This window comes from Caloenas nicobarica, chromosome 7 (assembly GCF_036013445.1).
Source record: "Caloenas nicobarica isolate bCalNic1 chromosome 7, bCalNic1.hap1, whole genome shotgun sequence".
In the NCBI taxonomy this organism is placed as follows: Eukaryota; Metazoa; Chordata; class Aves; order Columbiformes; family Columbidae; genus Caloenas; species Caloenas nicobarica.
In genome coordinates this window covers 15798394-15817467 of record NC_088251.1, presented here as the reverse complement: position 1 = coordinate 15817467, position 19074 = coordinate 15798394, and the positions used below count along the sequence as shown (strand labels likewise).

At 53.1% G+C, this 19074-nt stretch overlaps 1 protein-coding gene across 4 annotated transcripts in view; it reads left to right on the top strand.

The window, feature by feature from the left end:
• The window catches only part of DNMBP (dynamin binding protein), a 34995-nt gene that overhangs the window by 11057 nt on the left and 4864 nt on the right, over positions 1 to 19074 (top strand). For 3 of the 4 annotated variants that reach the window (XM_065638967.1, XM_065638968.1, XM_065638969.1), the window contains exons 3-9: positions 167 to 289; positions 864 to 2792; positions 15212 to 15399; positions 16001 to 16100; positions 16611 to 16758; positions 17200 to 17217; positions 17863 to 18062. In XM_065638967.1, the coding sequence (XP_065495039.1) occupies positions 167 to 289; positions 864 to 2792; positions 15212 to 15399; positions 16001 to 16100; positions 16611 to 16758; positions 17200 to 17217; positions 17863 to 18062 (2706 nt within the window). The remainder of the gene's footprint in view (positions 1 to 166; positions 290 to 863; positions 2793 to 15211; positions 15400 to 16000; positions 16101 to 16610; positions 16759 to 17199; positions 17218 to 17862; positions 18063 to 19074) is intronic. The other variant, XM_065638970.1, reaches the window with a different exon arrangement.

The window sequence follows — 19074 nt, the reverse complement described above, 5'->3', positions numbered from 1 at the left end:
GACTCCCAAAATCGTTTCTCTTCCACCATGCTGTTGAAGCACCCTAGGTAGCTGGCTATTTTCCTTTAGCAAGAGATGAACAGATCCCAAAATCTGGAAGGAGGGTGGAGGGAGTGGTGGTGGGGTAGAGGAAAGACTCACTGCTGACAACTGCTTCTCATTTTAGGGCAGTTCCCTAGCAGCTTTGTGGAACCTGTGGATATTCCCCCTTTGAAGCAGGGAGAAAAACTGTTTGTTTGTACCAGTGACTTCACGTCTCAAGAGCCAGGGAGCTTGTCATTGCAGAGAGGTAATCTCCATTCCCTTCCTGTGCTTTGCATCTCGGAGCCATCACCTGTCTTTCCAGAAGCGTGAACCTAGTCACAGCATCCTGCCTTGGGTGACAGTAGAGACAGGGAATTTCCTAATACTTCATGACATGGGTCATGTCAAATCCACCACAGACCTTTGTGCTCCTGCCACCTCATAATGCTGGTTTCTCATGATCCATCATTACTCTTGAAACTCCAAATATTGGGATTTGTGTGATCATATTAGACTTACAGGTGCCTTTTAACTGCCCTCCAGTGCCCAAATCTTAGACTTGCATTTGGGGAGAAATCAAAGCTTTGGTGCATCTTCGTGGCTTAGCAGCTAGAAAGTCATGGAGCCAAAACTGTGCATCTTAGATATGTGTGTGCAAGAGACAGATGATGCTCCATGCCTGACCTCCATTCTGTGCTGTTGTGCATCCCCAACATGCACTGCGCTCTTTGCAGAGTGCCAGACCTTACCCACAGCCAGGAGGGCATGGGGAGGCAGGAATAATAGGGCAGGAGCAATCATGAGGGCAGTTTTGAACTGGTGTGTCTCGTTCCCTGCAGGAGACCTGGTGATCCTAGGGGGGTCCCTGGCCTCCAGCTGGCTCCAGGGCCGAAGCAGCTGGGGTTCCAAGGGCTTTTTCCCCTCATCATGTGTGCGGGAGCTGTGCCTTTCAGTTCGGAGCCATCAGCTGTCCCAGAGTGCTCTCCTGGAGGTGCCTGCCTACTCATTGGGCCAAGCCCGGGCCCTGATGGACCTGTCTGCTCAGCTGGAAGAGGAACTGGACTTCAGGGAAGGGGATGTGATCAACATTGTTGGCATCCCAGAGCCTGGCTGGTTTGAGGGGGAACTCAGAGGCCACAGGGGCATCTTCCCAGAGGGTTTTGTGGAACTGCTTACTCCTCTGCGAGTATCAGGAATATCAGAGGATCCGGAGCCCCCAGTGACTTGTGACACCAATGGGACAGTGGAGATGGCCCCCAAGGAGGAGGAGGATCCAGGCAGTACCTATGGCGTTGCCCTCTATCAGTTCCAGGCCCTGGAGTCCAAGGAACTGGATTTTGATGTGGGTGACAGGATTCGGATTGTAGGCATTCTGGAGGATGGCTGGCTGGAGGGGGAGTTAAGGGGGAGACGAGGCATCTTTCCACACAGATTTGTGAGACTGGAAGCCTCTGAGCCTTGCAGGGAAAAGGTGGGTGCCGGAGATCCCCAAGGTGTAAGCATCCATCAAGAACCAGAAAGCACCTGCTCCGAAGCCCTTCCTTTGCCAGGGAAAGATGTCAGGGAAAAGGAAGATGGCTCAGCTGCACAGCCTAAGCCTGACACCATTTTGTGTCATGTGGCGGGGATGTCAGAGGGTCCTCTTGGCACTGACTTGAGACAGCATCAGTCGTTTCCCAGCAGAGGACACCAAGCATCACATCCCAAAGGTAAAGAGGACTCTCTCCCCTCTGACTGCATGAAGACAGTCAATGGCCTTCTCCCCTCTGCTCAGCTGCCTCCCCAACGGGGCAACGGGCCTGGCCAAGCATGTGAGCTGGAGCCTGGAGGGACCATTTCAGCCTCCCCAGGAAACTCAGAAACTCAGGCCCTACCTGAGCATGATGGAGACAGTCCCACTGTGCCCCTGCAGGCCCCCTGCTCCCCCCCAGATCTATGCAGGAGCCAGGCAATTTCTTCTCCTAACACCTGGGCAGCCTCCAAGTCCCACGAGAGCCAGAGTAGCGCCCAGGACCTGGACGGTTGGGTGAATGGTCAACAGGAGAAGTCCAAACCTTGTTCATCCACTTTGGGAGGTGCCCAGGTGGGCCTGGACCCATGGGCTGGGACCTGGGGAGAATGCTGCCCGCTCGCAGCCCAGGGGGACAGTGGCACAGACCTCGACTCAAAACTAACAGAGCAGCTGGTGCAGTTTGAGAAGAGCCTGTCAAACACCAGCACTGAGCAGGACAAGGTCTCCCGACACTTCTCGATCTTGGACTACAGCTCTGAAAAGGACATTGTCCGTGGGTCTCCTGAGTGTGCCCCCCACGCCAGGCAGCCAGAAAGGAAGAAGGCCCTGAGGCCACCTCCTCCTCGGCCCAGCAGCCTTGTGACAAGCCCCGTGCACACGCTGGGTGGCCGAGTGCCCAAAAGCAGGTCTCTGTCCTTCTCGGTGAAGCCCTCCCGGCCTGCGCCCCGGCCTCCATCAAGCAACCAGCGGAAAAATGTGCCCCCTCCACAGCTTCAGCCCAGCACCCAGGAGCAGCAGGCAGAGGAGGGACATGAGGACTTGACACGAGCAGGATCAGCTTCTCCCCGCTCCATTCTGCTGATGAGGATCGGAGAGGTGGAACGAGACCTGGAGGCTTACGGCAGGACCCGCACTGAGCTAAGCCTGATGCTGGAGGAGCAGCAGGATGAGCTGGTGAGAGCAGAGGCCCTGGAGAACCTTGATTTCTGTGACTCCAACATTGAGAGCCTCAGCGCGGAGCTGCAGGAACTGAGAGGTGAGTCTGCAGTGGCGCGGGATGGGCGTGCATCAGGGGGATGGCTGCCTGCTGCCTGCAGGCACTGTTGGAGCCAGTCTTTTATTTCCTTTTTTAATTCCTTACTTTGGTAATTTTGTAAGCATTGTTGCTGTACAAACCATCATGATTTTACCTTAGAGAACCACCATGTCATTCTCTGGACATCCCTCAGCCCTGGCCTTCCCCACCCCCTCTTCCTTTCAACTGTCCCATCTCCTGTTCCAGCCCCACCATTCAGAGCCCTCATTCGGTCCATTCCCAGTGTGTCCTTGCTCTCAAGCAAAAACATAGCTGCTGCAGGTTCAACCTCCTTGCCTCATCCCTTCTTAGCTGTAGGGGAGCAAACAGCAGCTTAAGAGTGACTTTGCTGGTGGTCCTTCAGTTGAGATTTGAGTTGATGTCTGTGGTGTGACTGCTGTCAGGGCGCTGGGCTTCCTGCTCTTTCTGCTGGGGTGGTGATACAGGCCTCTGGGGACTTGTCACTTCAATCAGAAGGCATGCACAGAAGGGCGCTGAACCTGGCCTGAGAGTGGGATGGGTTAGTGGGCAAAAAGTAAAGCCTGCTCCTGTTGTCCATGGAGTCCAGGACAGGAAAATGATGCTGAGCTGGCAGTAACAGCAACAAAGGGCTTTAAGTTGCAGCACGTCTGTGGCCAAAAAGATTACTTTTGTCCTTGTAGCCCAGAAAAATTACTCAGGGAGGAGAAATTTGGCCTGTTTATATCAGCAGATTTGTGTTCCAAAATCCAAAGAGGCCATATAAAGATCAGTACTATTAATTACGTTATACTTGATATTACAGTACACAAAGTGGAAAGACAGGACCACGTACATCTCCCACAGTCCCTTCCCCAGGTTCTCTGGGAGCTCTGACACTGCAGTTCTGTTACCGAAACCCACGATGTGCAGGAAATGTGGGCGCTGCATGCGGGTGGTGGAGTGAAATGCCAGCTCCTGCCTGGGGATTACTCACTGACTTCATTGCCTCCATCCTCCCACTGCTTCATCAGCGCTGAGGAGCCCAGGCACTTTGCTGCAGGATCGTGTCTGATGCAGCGCCCATGGGAATGAAGGAATACGGGTGCACCAGGGAAACAGGGTGACAAACAGCCTCCACGTCAGTGGCGTGAGACAGGGATGCTTGGAAGGAGGCTTAGAGGATTTGAGGCTAGATGAAATAACGTGAAGGTAGGAAGAGGAAAATGGGATGGATCTTGATGGGAAATGTATCCTACAGTCCCACTGCTCTCTGACAGAGGATGGATCCTGTGGAACCCGTGCCCTGTTAGTTAATGGAACTGAAAATTTTACGCAGGAACTAACGCGCTATCCTGAGATGTCCTACCCATCAAGTTATCCCCTTGGCATTCCTGGGGGATTTTTTACCACTTCAAGAGATCTGAGGATTTACAAGTAGCCTCTTTGGCCTGATGATAAAGATGTGCCCTACCCAAGCTCTGTCACATCACTCCTGACACATCTGAGGGTGGCCAGAGAGCATGTCTCAGGCTTGCTAGCCCAGCTTTGGTGCAGCAGGGCAAATCAGTAATAAAGTGTTGCATCGGCTCAGCAAAACATGTTTGCCCCATGCCTACAGCACGGCCTCTGCCTTGCTGCCACTAGGGGAACATGGAGGTATGCTGGAGGGAGAAGAGCTTTCCCTAAGCATTGACCAGCAAATAAAGTAGGGCTGGTGTAGTCTTGGGGGCACCCAGCCCCTTGGCGTATCCTTCTGGGAGCCAAAGGAAGAGCAGAAAGTACGTGGTTTTCTAAAATACATGTTTAAAACCTGCAGGTTGCTTCTGTGGTGTGTCTTGTGTGCACCCTCGGGGTTTCACTGATCACCAGGCTTGGGCAGGATTAGCACTTGCCCTCCTGCGATTGGAGTAGGTCCATTCGTTTTATTTTTGTCTTCTACCAGCTGGGAGCATTGGCTGTGCATACCTAACAAGTGTTGCAAGAACCTGAGATGTGGATGACATCCATGGACTCCCCCGCTTTCTGTCCAGGGCATGCTGTGCTCATCTCTTGGTTTCTTATAGGAGCCCCTGCTCTGTCACATAGGGAGCTGCTTCTCTCCTGCTTTTCCCAGGACCTGTGGATGAGGGCTGGGAAAAGGGTGGGCTCAGCATGAGGTTTGAGCCAGGGGCTGCCTGAAGGCCTCAGTTTCCCCCAGCAAGGTGTGGAACAGAGTCCAGTCTTTGCTAGACTGCATCATTTAGCCCCCATGCCAGCAGTGTGCAGGCAGTGGAAGGAGCTCTGGTATCTCATCTATGTTTTGTGGCTTCCCGCCATCTCACACACTGTCTGTTTCCCTTCCCTGAGGACTTTGGTCTCGGGGCAGGGCCTCTGCATGCTCCAGTGCCCTCCTTTTCCCTGCCCCTGAGCCGCCCGCAGAGAGGTTTGGCAAAGCTGCAGAGCCGGTTTGGGTGGTGGGAGCCTGCCCAGCCCGGGCTCCCTGCACCGCGCTGGTTACTGATTACTTGGGGCAGCAGCTGGAGGAGGCCGGGGCTGGCAGCGATTGGGCCTGTGTCTCTTCATACTCTTGCTGGCCGGTTTCAGGAAGAGACGCCTACGTTTCACTTGGTACGGGAGCCCTGGAACAAGCAGAGAAGCAGTGTCAGCCCGAGCTTGGGCTCGGGAAGCAGGTAGCAAAGGGAGGCAGCACCTGCACCGCACCCCAGCAGGACTATGCACACTTATCCTGGGACAAAACACGGTGTGGAGGACCTGAGGCAGGAGCCACGGCCTCTTGGCTGGGACTACGAGGACTGTTGTGCTGTCCGGAGAGAGGACGTGGCCAAGCTGCGCGGTGAGGCTGGCTGCAATGACAAACCCAGGGCGAGCAAGCAGTATCCAGGCTGCCGAGGCGCAGACAGCAGCTGGAACGGTTACAGGAGAGAGGAGGGCATCTCTGTGGACCGGTGGAACATGAATGGAGACTGTGGAGGTTTTTGGAAGGGAGGTATCCAATATGTGGACTGCAGGAGAGCGCACAGTGCTTCGGAAGGCAAAAGCCAGGACACAGAGGGTAGAAACTATAGGGTGTGCGAGAGGGAGGGCATTCAATATAGAGAGTGCAGTTCTGAGATAAGAGAAGGGCGGTACAGAGAAGACAGTGTACCTGCGCAGTATCGGGATGGAGGAAGGCGGTACAGAGAGGACAGAGTACCTGCGGAGTATAGGGAGGGGCAAAGGTGGTATAAGAATGTCAGAGATCCTAGGGACTACAGTGAGGGCGAAAGACAACATAAGGAAAGGGAAAGATTGTGTAGGCAGGAGAGAGGCTCTGGGGAGTATAGGGAGGGGGAAAAGCAGTATAGAGAGGATGGAAACAACCAAGTATATAGGGAAGGGGAAAAGAGTTATAGAGAGGATAGAGGCTCTGGGTCATATAGAGAGCAGGAAAGGCAGTATATAGGTGTCACACACCAAGACGACTTTGAGCGGCACAGGCAGCCCAGAGGCCATGCTGTGGATCGCAGCAGTCTGGACAGAGGTTGTGAAGCTCCTGCGTTTGCCGTCTGGTCCTCAGGAGACGGTAGCATGAGCCCGGGGTCAGGCACCTGCTACACACAGTCCAAGATGCAGAACATGGACTACAGCGGCCCTGGGGGGCTGGAAAGAGCAGCCCCAGGGCCCGGGATGCCAGCCAGGAGCAGCGGCAGAGCAGAGCACGCCAGGGTTCGCACGGGCCATCCGGACTGGAGCCGGATCTGGGAGCAGGAGGCCGAGGAAGCAAACAGGGTGGGCTCCGTGCTGCAGCGAAACAGCTTCTACAGGCGCACGGCTCCCAGCGCCCTGCGGCACTCGGAGTTTGTGCAGACCAGGAAGGAGAAGCAAGGTATGTGGGGAAGCGCTGGGCGGTTGCCACAGGTATGCCTTAGCTCTGTTTCACAGAGGCCGAAGTGGGAGGGAAGTGCAGGCAGCACAGACCCACAGCTCACTGCTGTCCTTTCGATCGCTCTTCTATCTGTGCCCTGAATGTTTTGGGTACATCCTAAAACCTGTGGCCCTGACTTGTCTGCTCTCTCAGACCCCCAAAGAGGTTCCTCATGGGGGAAAGGGTGAGGCGCTGGGGTTATTCTCACTGCCTGTTTTACAACCCATCATGAACAGATTCTGTGTATAGGAACGAATTCCTGACCCTGTGGAGGACAAGTATGGCAGCTGTTCACAGGCAGCATGAAGCAGGAAATTGGGAAGTTTTTGTTGTAGCACTTGGACCTACAGGGAGGGCAAGTACTTGCATTTGCGTGATTACACATGGGCAGGACACTGGGGCACCTATGTGTTGGGGGACTGTTGCAGATGGGAATGGTACGTCCTGGGTGCCTGAGCCATCCCTGGGTCTCCAGTCCCATCAGCAGACCCTGGAGCTGGAGAGATACCAAAGCTGGAGGGCTCAGGCTGCCTTGGCATGGGCACAGTTGTTCTGTTGACACTGTGGCTGGGACAGGGTCAGCTGCATGCAGCTTTGTGGGGGCTTGGCTTGTTGCTGCAATGATATTTGTGTGTGTTGGGGAAGTGGCAGCAAGGTGTTGGGGTCTGGGCAGAGGGAGTGAAGGAGCACTTCTTGGTGGACTGGCCTCCCTGTTGGGCAGCCATGTGCCTGAAAGCCTGTTTTCTTCTGTGCCCTTCCTTTCTGCCAGCGTCTGTCTTGGGCATGTGTGAGAACTCTCCATGGAGGGGGGTTGAAACGCAGAGGAAAGTGGCACTGCAGTGCAGCGGCCAAAGAGGCGGCAGAGCTGGAGGCTGTGGCTGCCTGTCGGCTTATGCAGCACAAAATCTGTCCTCTGGAGGTATTTGATTAAGCAGGCTCCGCCAGCTGCATTTCTGTGCTCTGGCCGCCCTAGTAGGGTGGGACTTTGCTCAGCTGTGTCCCCAGGGCGAGGGAAGGGAGAGGCTTTGCAGTGCCAGAACGTCCAAAGGGCAGCGGGGAAGCCAGGAGGAGCCAGGAGCGGAGCAGGGAGGGAAAGAGCCCACAAGCCTTAGGAGACTGGAGCAGTGCTGGCCAGGACAGCTTTTGCAAGAGCTGAGGGGACAGACTGCTTCACTCCTCCGATATGAAATGAGACGCTGCGCACACCCATGCTGGCGCTGGGAGGGGGGTGGGATCTTTTCCCCCGTTGCGGCAGGCTCAGGGGCACAGGAGCGGCTGCGGGAGGTGTAGGTCAGGTTGCCCTCACCATCAGAGCCAGTGTTCCACAGCAGGAAAGGGAGGGAGAAGGGTCCAGGCATTTTCTAACACTGTCTGTCCGTCCTGTGGCCTGTTTCTGGCTGCAGTTCCCTGTTCAGTTCCTCCTGTCCTGCAGCAACAGCCATCCTTAGCACATACACATTGCTGCCATGGCTGCCTCAATGTAAGATCTCTCCAGCACCAGCACCTCTCTGCTGCCTCGTTGTAAGACCTCATCATCACTTGGGAGCCTCCCCAAAAGCCCACCCATCACCCTTGGTGGCAGACACCCTCCTGTCCAGCTGACAGAAAACAGTCTGCTCTGTTTTTTCCCTCTGTGTGTGTTCCAACCACCTTTTCTACTGCTGTTTGCTTCTCTCCCAGGTTCTTCCTCCTCTCCACAGAGTAACAGAATTTAGGACTTGAAAGCCCCATTAGAGATGGCATGACCTGGTCTTTTCCATAGACAGGGTTATTACACTTCTTACAGATTTCTCTGCAGTGCAGCATAGTGACAGCTACTTGGTTAGAGCATCTCCTCTGGGATGAGACTCAGATGTGTCTACCTGCCACATCAACAGAAGGAGAAGCCTCCTGTCATAGCTGTGCTGCTTAGTCACCGTCACTCTTACATGTTTTACATACTAATGTGTTACATTTCAGCTCTGAACTCCAGCCTTTTTCTACTAAAATAGAGCTCTTTAGTTGATGCTGTTTTCTTCTCAGGCAGGTACTGTAATTAAGTAATTTTTCAGTCTTCAGTTCTTTGTAGTGAATAGAGTCTTAAAATACTCCTTGCAAAGACTCATAGGAAGACCTTTCAGTGTTTGTTTTTCCTGATCCTCACTCATTTTTCAGTTCATACTAAAAATAGTGGACTTCAGGGCCGTGTGAGGCATTCTGGGTGGGTGTCAGCACAGAGGTGCACTTTGCTGCTCCCCTGGGCCCTTGTCTGAGGACCCCAATCTGCCTCTGCAGCACTTGGGGAACTGCTGCTGAGTTTTGGCTGACCCAAACAGAAACATTACTCCCCAGAACACAGTCCTGCGTGTGGCTGCATTTCTTGTCCCCATTAATACATTAAGGCATTTGTCTGCATTATACCTGCTTGGTTTGAATAATTCCACTTTATTCAGAATACCTCATGTCAGTTTTGAATTGATGTTCGGTTCTCTACATGACAGCAGTGATTTTCCATTTACTTTAAAAAATATTATGCAGGATCAACTCTAAATACAGTCTGTGGAGAATCTGATTAGGAATGCCCTCTTTTCTGGATATTCTCCACTGGCAATGGGTTTTTGAGGTGCCAGTTAGCAAGGTCTTATTTCTGCTTTTTAGATGGAAAGAAACAGAATATTCATTGTATAATTCTGCCTTTTCACCGAACTTATTGATAATTTTACTATCTCTGCTTACTTGTGGGATTGCATTGTTGAAAGTGTTTCTTTTGTCCTGGGTAGAAATAAGAGTCTATTATAAAGTAGGATTTTATTTCCTCATTTAAAAAATGAAAACTGAATTCTTAATTCTACCATCCATGGATCTTTCTTGATATCTTTCTTTTCCCATTTTTCTGTACTTCAGAGTTCCTGGTGGTCAATTATCTGGTTTTCTATATTCATTCATTTATTTATACTTGCTGTGTTTACTGAAGCACAGAGCTGGGACAGATTTTTCATCAATATTGTTCTCTTTCTTGCTCAGATAACTGTGGTTTTTGGATTATCTATTTAAAACATTCTTTTAAAGAACTTCCAGTTTTCATTCTTTTTTCTGTTAGTGTTTTTGCTCACAACTTGCGGTAATGCTTTGCCCCAGCTTTGGAAGGTTAGCTCTTCGCAGACCATTGTATTACTTCACTTCTTTTCTCCATCACGGGTTGGGACCATCCCCTGCTCACACTGAATGCAATGGGGCTGTGTTGGGATGATGGTTCTAATCTTATCTGGCAGAGAGATGTCCCCACGGAGCAGGCTCTGCGTAAGACAACTTTGAGACATCACGACGTTCCAGTGGCCCTGGAGAAGTGTCCCCAGTCTGTTCCCGTTCAGCTCATTTTTATGGTTTGTCTGGATTTATCTCCTGCATCTTGGTCTCAGGACTCTGCAAAAAGGCGGAATTAACTTATGTGGGCTGAAGTCCTCTTTTGCCATGACACCTCTGCACTTCCCCCTAAGGAGCAGTGAGCTGCTGAGTATGTCCCGTCTATTGCTTTTGGAGCAGTGGGTACATTCTGTTACAGGCTTATTACCAACGTCCGGAGTGAGAGTTTTTACCCCAGCCAGATCTTGCTCCTGGCAGCAAGCTTAGCCTTTCGCTCAGATTAATTATTCCCTGCCGTAGTTGCTACCCCACTCTTCTCCTCCTAGGAAATGGCTCCTCCCCTCCTGGCCTCCACATACTTCAAATATTTGCAGCTGGTTTGTTTTGCCCTGAGTCACTGCTTGACTCTGCTGAGCTGCGAGCCTGGGGCTGGGCTCGTCTGCGGGTGGGTGCAGCTCCCGTCGGAGATTGCTGCTGACCGAGCCGGTGCGAGGGATTGTCCTCAGCGCTGATGGGCGGCACGTCCCTCTTCAGGTTGCATTAGCAGCCTGGGCACCCTGCGAGGCTGCACTGTGCTGCGAGGGATGCTGGCAGGTGAGCCCCGACGAGGAGGAGCTGGGGGGCAATGCAGCCCTTCGGGTGAGCCCCACCAGCCCTTGCTTGATGGGCACGCATCCTGTTGGATCTCTTCTTTGTGGATCAGCTCTGCTTCCAGAGTAGGGCAGGGAGAAAACCTTTAATTGCATGCATGCTCCCGCTAGGAGGTTGGGTAGCAAGAAGTAGAGTTTTTATTAATTGAAAGGACAGTGGTGGAAGTGGTATTTCTGAGGTGATCAGGATGAGCCGTGTGATTGCAGTATTAAATCATGGCCTCCAGGGGAAGGGCAGATGCAGGAACATGCTCCATCTTGACACTTCGCTGCCAGGGGCTGAGTTACGAGTCGGTGTTGAATCTCCCACATGTCAGCAGGCCAACTAGCAAAACTCAAAAGCAGGTGTGCCTGGGAGGCTGTCACAGACCATCAACCCGATCCAGAGAGCCAAGAACTTATCACAAATACGCCAAAGGGGAGAGAGGGAACAACATTGTTAGAGGTTTTAATTTAGAGAGGCAGACTGCAAAGCTCACGCAACCTATGCAAGAACAAAATTTGAGTCTCTGAATATGGTGACTGAGAACATTGTTTTTGGAAATGTATTTCTGAATGCCCGTTTGGCATCTGTGTCACGGGTGAACACAGATTTGTCACTAGATTGGAATTTGGTGGCTTCATTAGAAATACCAGTTGTATTCCTGCAGGCTAATGGAGTCTGTTCCAGGTTCCAGCTGTGGTGGTGCAGCTCAGTGCCTCCACAGTTGATGGGCACAGTGACTCAGATTGGAAGGTAACATTTAAATAGAAAACCTGGGAAGTAAAGTGGAGATCGGTTTAAAAAGCATTTACTAAATGACCCAAACCCACACCTGTAAAATGGGTAGGCTTAGTTATATGTTTAATAAGCCTTATTTAGAGAAAGCTGCTATTAGACATACAAGAATCTGTGACAAAAAGGAAAAAAGAAATTGACAGAAATTGACATGGTATGAAATACAAAAAGTGAGAGTTTTTAAATGTGTCAGAGACAAGTCCTAAATATTATACATATTGGTCAGATATAAGAGCCAAATATTAGAAAACAAATTCTGTATTTGAATTTTTTTAACTGCGAGTGTTTGGAAAGAGGCGGGACAACTTTGAGTCCATTGCTGAAGGAGGATGCTGGACTAGTGATAAACAGCAAGAGTCCTAAGAGACTTGGCTGCAGCGTAGCCTTGTTTTTAAATTAATCTTGAAATGTTCAGAAAGAGCAAAAAGGCCAAAGGAGAATTAATTTGTATGGATTTTCAAAATAATGCAAATACTGGTATGGTAAAAGTGGATAGAACTGGTGGCTAGCATCATGCCAGGTCGAGCAATCTGGGCTGATGACTCCTGTGAGCTTAAAACCCGTGCAGGGAAGGTTTTAATTTCCCTTCCACAGGTGGGCATTTGAGGCTTGCCGAAGAGGGGTGTCATGGAGCTGGCAATCTCACGAGTGTCAGTCAAAGCCTCGCTGCAGGGCGCTCTCTGGAAGGGCCTGACCTAGATTTACTTGCCTGGGGTTTTGCTCGGTGGAGCGTGGGGAGCTGCTGCGTTCACTGGCGGCACTGGGCATCCCCGGCTCCGTTCTGGTGAGCTGGAGCCAGACACATGGTGTGGCTGCAAATTAGCTGTGGCTAAAGGTGGGAGCACAGCAGGGGTGTTCGGTGCTACAGTAAACTCTGGAGATGTTCTGTACAAAGTTAATCTGGTGGCATTTTGCCTGGAGATAAACACAAAATCCTATTCTTTGACCAAGGCACATGTAATCTTTTCCATTTGTCTTCCCAAACGCTGCTGCATGAGTCATTTCTGGCTGTTGTTCTGGCTGGTCTTCATTTTCAAGATTGTTCCCAGGCCACCCCATGCCTCAGTATCAGCTCACCTGCCCACCTCCTCTGGGTTTCACAAACCTGTTTGCGTTGAAAATTCTTCTAATTGCCTTCCCACTTGAGATGGCTCTCCTGCAAAACAAGCACCATTCATTTAAAAAAAATATATGTCCTTCTTTACAATAACTAATTTATTGTTGCTTTCTTAACTCTTTGAGCTTCAGAGACCTGCTCACTGTATTATCTTGGTGGTTTTTTGTACCTCCTGTACACTTTTCTGTCTCGTGTCCTGTTTGGGCTCCAAGCGCTGTGTCTCAGGCAGGATATCCCTGTTGGGTGTTTGCAGAGGACCTTGCACAGTAGGGCCTGGTCTGCCACTGAGGCTTTGCAGATGCTGTGGAAATGCAAATGGCAAATATTATACACAGCAGCTGCTCCCAGGCCCTCCTCCCAGATTCCAGCTGCATTTGCGTTGATGAAGTTCATCATCAGGGACTTACCTGGTGGGGAACCAAAACAGCCATCAACTTTGCTGAAACCAGCCTCTTCCCTTATGCAAGCTGGCTCTGATGGGTGTAGTTTTAAGGATACTCGTCAGTAGGAATCAGTGAAGCCTGCTCTTCTCAATACTTGCTTACTAAATGTAGTGCTGGTTGTGCCACTAAATCCTCCTCTGCAGAGCTGGCCCTTTTGTCTCTCCACAGGCTCGATTTCAAGGCAGGGCAGCAGAGACACCTGCTTAGAAAGACAGGTATCTTCCCTCCCACATCAAGGGCATCTTCTGAGCAGGGTTTCAGCTTGGTTTCCCATTTGCTGCAGTTGAGGAGTGTCTGGGACTGATTTTGAAGTTGCTCTTTTTGCAAGAGCCACTGCAGCTCGTCCTCAGCCCAGGTAGCTGCGAGAAGTTGCTGTTTGATGCCAATGCTGCTTGTTTCTGTTTGTCACTGCTGCTCTGCATCAGGAAGGGCTGGAAGCGCTGGCAAGGTTTCAGCTAGTTATGGGCTGAGTCAGTATCTCACCCATATTTCTTTTATGCCCTGAGCTGTTTCAGTGCAAAAACCCCACCCTGGCAGAGCTGCAGGTGGCATGCTTAGGCTGAGGCAGCAGCTTCTCACCCCACGCTGCAGGTTATTGCCATCACGGGGCAGGGCAGGGCTGGGGGCTGCCTGCGGGCCGGCAGGGCATGCCCAGCACCTGGGTTGGGTTGGGACTGTGTGTGGTGGGCGCTGGGGTGCCAGGATAAGTCCCAAGCCCTGCTGGTGTCCCGGGGAGTCCCCCAGGTCCAGCTGCAGTTGCCTGAGGCTGTGGCGAGAGAGGTAGGGAAGTGGAGATCTGGAAGTGCCTGTCCTGCAAAAATATTTTTACAAGTGTCTGAGGTGGGGCATGCCCACAACTTCAATAAAATCCCATTGAGGGAGAGCAGCTGGGGATCCGTGGGAGATGGCTGGAGTGGACAGGCATTTGTCAAATCAGCAGTTGGCCTTAAATCAGGTACCCAAGGCTGGCTGGGGTGCTGTAAGGGGCTTGGGGTCCCGTGGGCACCTGCAAAGCAGCCATAAAATGGGGAGACCTGAGTGTTTCTGGGCCAGAGCCTGCCTCAGAGAGGTGTCCCAGGGAGGTGCTGGAGAAGGGATCACCTGAATTTTGGGGGACTGAGGTGGTATCGTTGCAGTTTCTGGCCAGAGGGCGCATGCATTTAAAAGCAGGCAGGTGGGGTAGAAAGTGCCTGGGGCCCAGGAATCTGCAGGGGGATAAAATGTCTCAATGAAAACTGGAGGGGGCTGGGCCGGCCTGGGAGCCGCAGGTGGGACAGAAAACCAGGAGGGAAACCGGCTGCCCGGGGCCTGGGACAGGGAAGAGGAGGGTGGGCAGCTGCCTGCACCCCCAGAACCTGCACCCCCGGGCCCTGCGGGCGGGGCAGCCACCCTGCCTGTGCCGGGCGCCCAGCCGGGTTAGGGCCGCCGGCTGCTGCGGGGGCGGGAGGCCCGGGCACAAAGCGGGTCCCCGGGCTGTGCCGGGGGCCAGGGGGTCTCCCCGCCCCGGGGCCGCCCGCCATGGCAGGGTGGTGGCTCATGGGTGCGCCGAGCCCCCCCGGGTCTCCGCCTTGCCGGACCGTGGGTACCCTGCCCGGGCTCCGCCGGGCTGCGCGGCTTTGCTCGGTGCGCTCCAGCTCCAGGCTTTGCCGCCGGCAGCCCCATTGTGGGTGCCCGGGGCCTTTTCGGCCATTCAGATGGAAATGCCTCGGGGCTGGAGAATGGAGACCCTGTTCCCGCTCTGAGGGGAGGGGGCGGCCGCCATTGCCGGGCCGGGAAGAGGGCGCGGAGCGGAGCGGGGCGCCTGTCCCTGCTCCCGCAGCACCACGGCCGTTTCTGCGGCAGAGTTGGAGAGCGGGGGTAGGAGAGGGGTCTGGACCCAGCCGGCGTTGGGGGACGAGTCTGGAGCAGGTTTGTGCTGTTGGTGCCAGCCTCCCCCATGGCGGGGTGTTGCAGCGTTACTGGTGCTGCGAGGGCCGGCTGTGGAGCAGACTGGGGCTCCCTGCCGCCCCGGGGCTGGGAGTGCTGGGGGTGGCCTCTCTGGAAAGGTCCTTGCATGGGCAGTCCTGCTCTCTAACAATCGTGTTTGGCAGGCTTACAGGTTGCTTGTGGCACGGTTCAGGTGCTACTTGTCTCCTGTCTTTGCATCCTTGCTGGAGGATGCTGATCTTGTGTGTCTGTCTTGCAGAGATGACTCTCCTGTCCTCCCAGACACCATCCCTGGAGACATCCTCAGCTGCCACTGAGAGCCCAGAGCAAAGGATGCTGGAGAAGAGGTCCAAGGTTATTGAGGAACTGCTCCAGACAGAGCGAGACTACATCCGAGACCTGGAGATGTGTGTGGAGAGGATCATGGTGCCCCTGCAGCAGGCACAGGTAGGAGCCGGGGAGTAAGCTGTGATTCAGCTCTGGTGGGGTGGGATGAGAATACTGAGTCCGCTTTGTTGATGGAGGCAGCCAAACAGAAGCACAGGAACCCACAGAGGAAATTCAGCTGTGCTGAGGGGAGCAAGATGGTTCTCACTGTTCCCCGCACTCATAGAAATAGCCAATCTGTTTGGGGATCCTGCTGAGTTCTCACTGTTGCTGAGAGCAAGAGACCTGGCAGCAAGTACCACATATTATTTTCCTGAGGCAGAATATGTTCCTTTTCATTTAGGTTGTAGATTAAATCCATTGTCAGGTGAAAGAAATCTGGAGTCTTGGCATGGGGACAGAGTTGGTGGGAAGAGCAGGAGAATATCAGGTGAACAGAGGCAGGGAAAGAGGAGGACACTGGTAGGACACATAAGGAGTGAGAGTTTCAGTGCATGGAGAGGATGACGGAGTGAGCAGGGAAGTCACTGTGATGGGAGCAGGTCGTGCTGGGTGGCTGCAGGGGAGCTGAGGGCTGATGGGTTGTAGCAGAGCAAGGGGGCTGTTAGGTCTGACTGGGACATGTTCCCTCATCCAGGACATCTCTCTTCCTATTCCCCAGATGCAGAATATAGACTTTGAGGGTCTTTTTGGGAACATCCACATGGTAATTAGCTTCTCCAAGCAGCTGCTGTCCACCTTGGAGGCTTCAGATGCCATCGGTATGAATTCCGCTGTTACCTTTTCTCAGCAGGCTGGGACAGGATTTGCTGGTGGCAGGGCGGTACAGTTTAAATGGTGGAAGAGGATCACTGGGGCTGGACTTCTTCATCAGTCCAGCAGCAAAGCCCAGGAGATCTGTGTTGCCCCGTGGGTCACTATGCTGAGGAACACAGTGGCCCTCTGTGGCCCCTTGCCTCGAAGGGAGCCCCATTCCTCACTCCTGCACTGCCAGCTTTTGCTGCTCAGGCCCTGGGCAGCCTGTGTGTTCGCTCTCTGTGTGACTTCAGTGATGGGTGTCCCCACTGGTCATCCCTGGGACAGCTGGATCAGCTGAGGTCTCTGTACTAGTTGGTGATGAGGGAGAGTCCTGGTTGCTGTAGTAACACTGTCTTCTCAAGCTGTGTGTGGGGAAGGGCAACACTGGACATCTCACCATGAGACATGCCGGGGTTGTTGGAGGCGGTTGGGGACCAGGAGACGCTGAAGCCTTGCTTTGCTGCTGTGTGCAGGGCCAGTGTTCCTGTCACTGCGTGCAGAGCTGGAGAGTGTCTACAAGGTGTATTGCCAGAACCATGATGAGGCTATCACACTGCTGGAAACCTACGAGAAGGATGAGAAGATGCAAAAACTACTCCTGGACCTGCTGGATAGCCTCAGGTTGGAGCCTCTGGCTGTGGCGGCCAACAGGCTAGGGAGAGAGGGTCAGGACCAGGCTCTGGGTTCAAATGGCCACCTATCCCTATGCACAGGTGCTGGGACGCCTGTAGGCCCCCTTAAACTCTGGGCAGGAGCCACCAAGGTACAGAGAAGGTGGCATGTCCTGGATTGAGGGCTTCTGTTCCCCAAGCCCTGCCTTGCCATGGCCAGTGAGGAAAGGAGCTGCTTTGCCTGGCCCAGCGACTGCAAGGGCTCCAGCTCTTGGAGGTTAATGCCCCAGGAGCTGGCAGTGCCAACTGCTGCTCCAGGGGGACAGGGCTGCCCCCTGCACTGGCAACATCACTGCGGGATGGGGCGAAGGCGCTGGCTGCGGGATTGCACGCCTGCCGCCCCATTAACCCATTGCTTTTCTTTGCTTTTTGGCACTCTGTGGGCCGGCAGGAGCCTGTACAGTGAGTGGTAAGTGCATCCTTCCTGTTAGTCCCCGCTTGTCTGTCTGTCCTGGCCTGGCTGTTCCCTTGTAACTAACCTCCTGCCACCAGCTGTGTGCTTGTTGGGGGACCCTAATAATGCCACATGGAGGCACGTCTGGGAGGAGTGGGGTGTCTGTGGTGTGATCGCAGCAGAGGCAGTGGGTGGGCTGCACAGGCAGGTGATAAGGTGAGGAGAGGTTTGGGCAGGAAACAGGTTTGGGGAGCAGTCAGCCCCAGGGGGCCAGTAGAGCCCTGTGCAGGCTGTGGTCCTGAGCACAGTCAGTCTGTCCTGTGCTGGGCGTCAGATCTGGGCAGCTGGATGGTGGGACACATTCTGGTGAATGTGAGGCTGTGCCTGTGTGGGACTTCATGGTGGGTCTGGTGATGGAGAGGATCCTGGCTGGGAGGGGTCATCTGGTGTGCGTGAGGTCTGGAAACCTGGGGTTGATTTGAGATCACCAGGGATTCAGGACTACAGTGAGTTTGGAGATGAGGGTGGCATGACCTAGGAAATATGGTAGATTTAGAGGTGTTGGTGTTCTGGGTCTGGTTGGGGTTGATTTGAGGGGGCAGAATTTGTGTGGCTGAGCTGAACTGAACCTGGTGCATCTCCTTTGTCTCACCTTCCCAGGGGCTGCACAAACTACATTAACCTGGGCTCCTTCCTCATCAAGCCAGTGCAAAGGGTGATGCGGTACCCGCTGCTGCTCATGGAGCTGCTGAGCGCCACCCCCGAGGCTCACCCTGACAGGGCACCGCTCACAGCTGCTGTCCTCGCAGTCAAAGAAATCAATGTCAACATCAACGAATACAAGCGCCGGAAGGACCTGGGTGAGTAGCTGGACAGAGTTGGGGAGCAAGGGATAGGAGTGGATTTGTTGAGGCTGGTGGCTGTTGGCTCCTGAACATCAGCTGGCAACACAGTCATGGGGGGAATCTGCCTCCAATAGACTGTACCCTCACAGCAGGGCAGGAGAAGAGCTGCCTTTAAAAATCTGAGGTTGAGATACAGTACACAGAGTGAAACAGTACACATCCGACTAGCTATTTCTTGTGATATAGAGATATGAAATGTATGCAGTTGCTGACCACTTGGCTATTAAGTGAAAACAAAAATAATGATAAGATGAAAGAATATATATTTAAGGTTTAAAAATGTAGTTTTAAACAACACAAGTGGGGAATGAATCTGCTAGGGCAATCTCTGTCTTACTGAGATTTGGAGACTTAGTTTCAAGGTGTCTCTGTAGACAGGACAGAATCGCAGAGATGCTGGCTGCAAGAGCCCTCTGGGGTCTGCTGTCCAACCTCCTGCATGTAGCAGGATTGTCCCCACCATTCGCTCTGATCAGCCATCGTTCCCTCCAGCCAATTCTCACTGACCCCCAAGGTTGGAGATTTCACAGCCTCTCTGCTGTCCTGTGCCAGGAGCTCTGGTTCTCCCACATCCCTCTTTAGCTGGGGTCACCAAAACTGGGCACAGTATCTGAGTGCAGCAGGAGAAAATTATTCCCTTTGACCTGCCAGCCATCCTCCCTCTTCTCCCTTAGAATCACAGAATGTTAGGAATTGGAAGGGATCTCGAAAGATCATCTAGTCCAATTCCCCTGCCGGAGCAGGAACACCTAGATGAGGTTACACAGGAAGGCGTCCAGGCGGGTTTTGAATGTCTCCAGAGAAGGAGACTCCACAACCCCCCTGGGCAGCCTGTTCCAGTGTCTGTCACCCTCACTGAGAAGAAGTTTCTTCTCAAATTTAAGTGGAACCTCTTGTGTTCCAGCTTGAATCCATTACCCCTTGTCTTACTGTTGGTTGTCACCGAGAAGAGCCTGACTCCATCCTC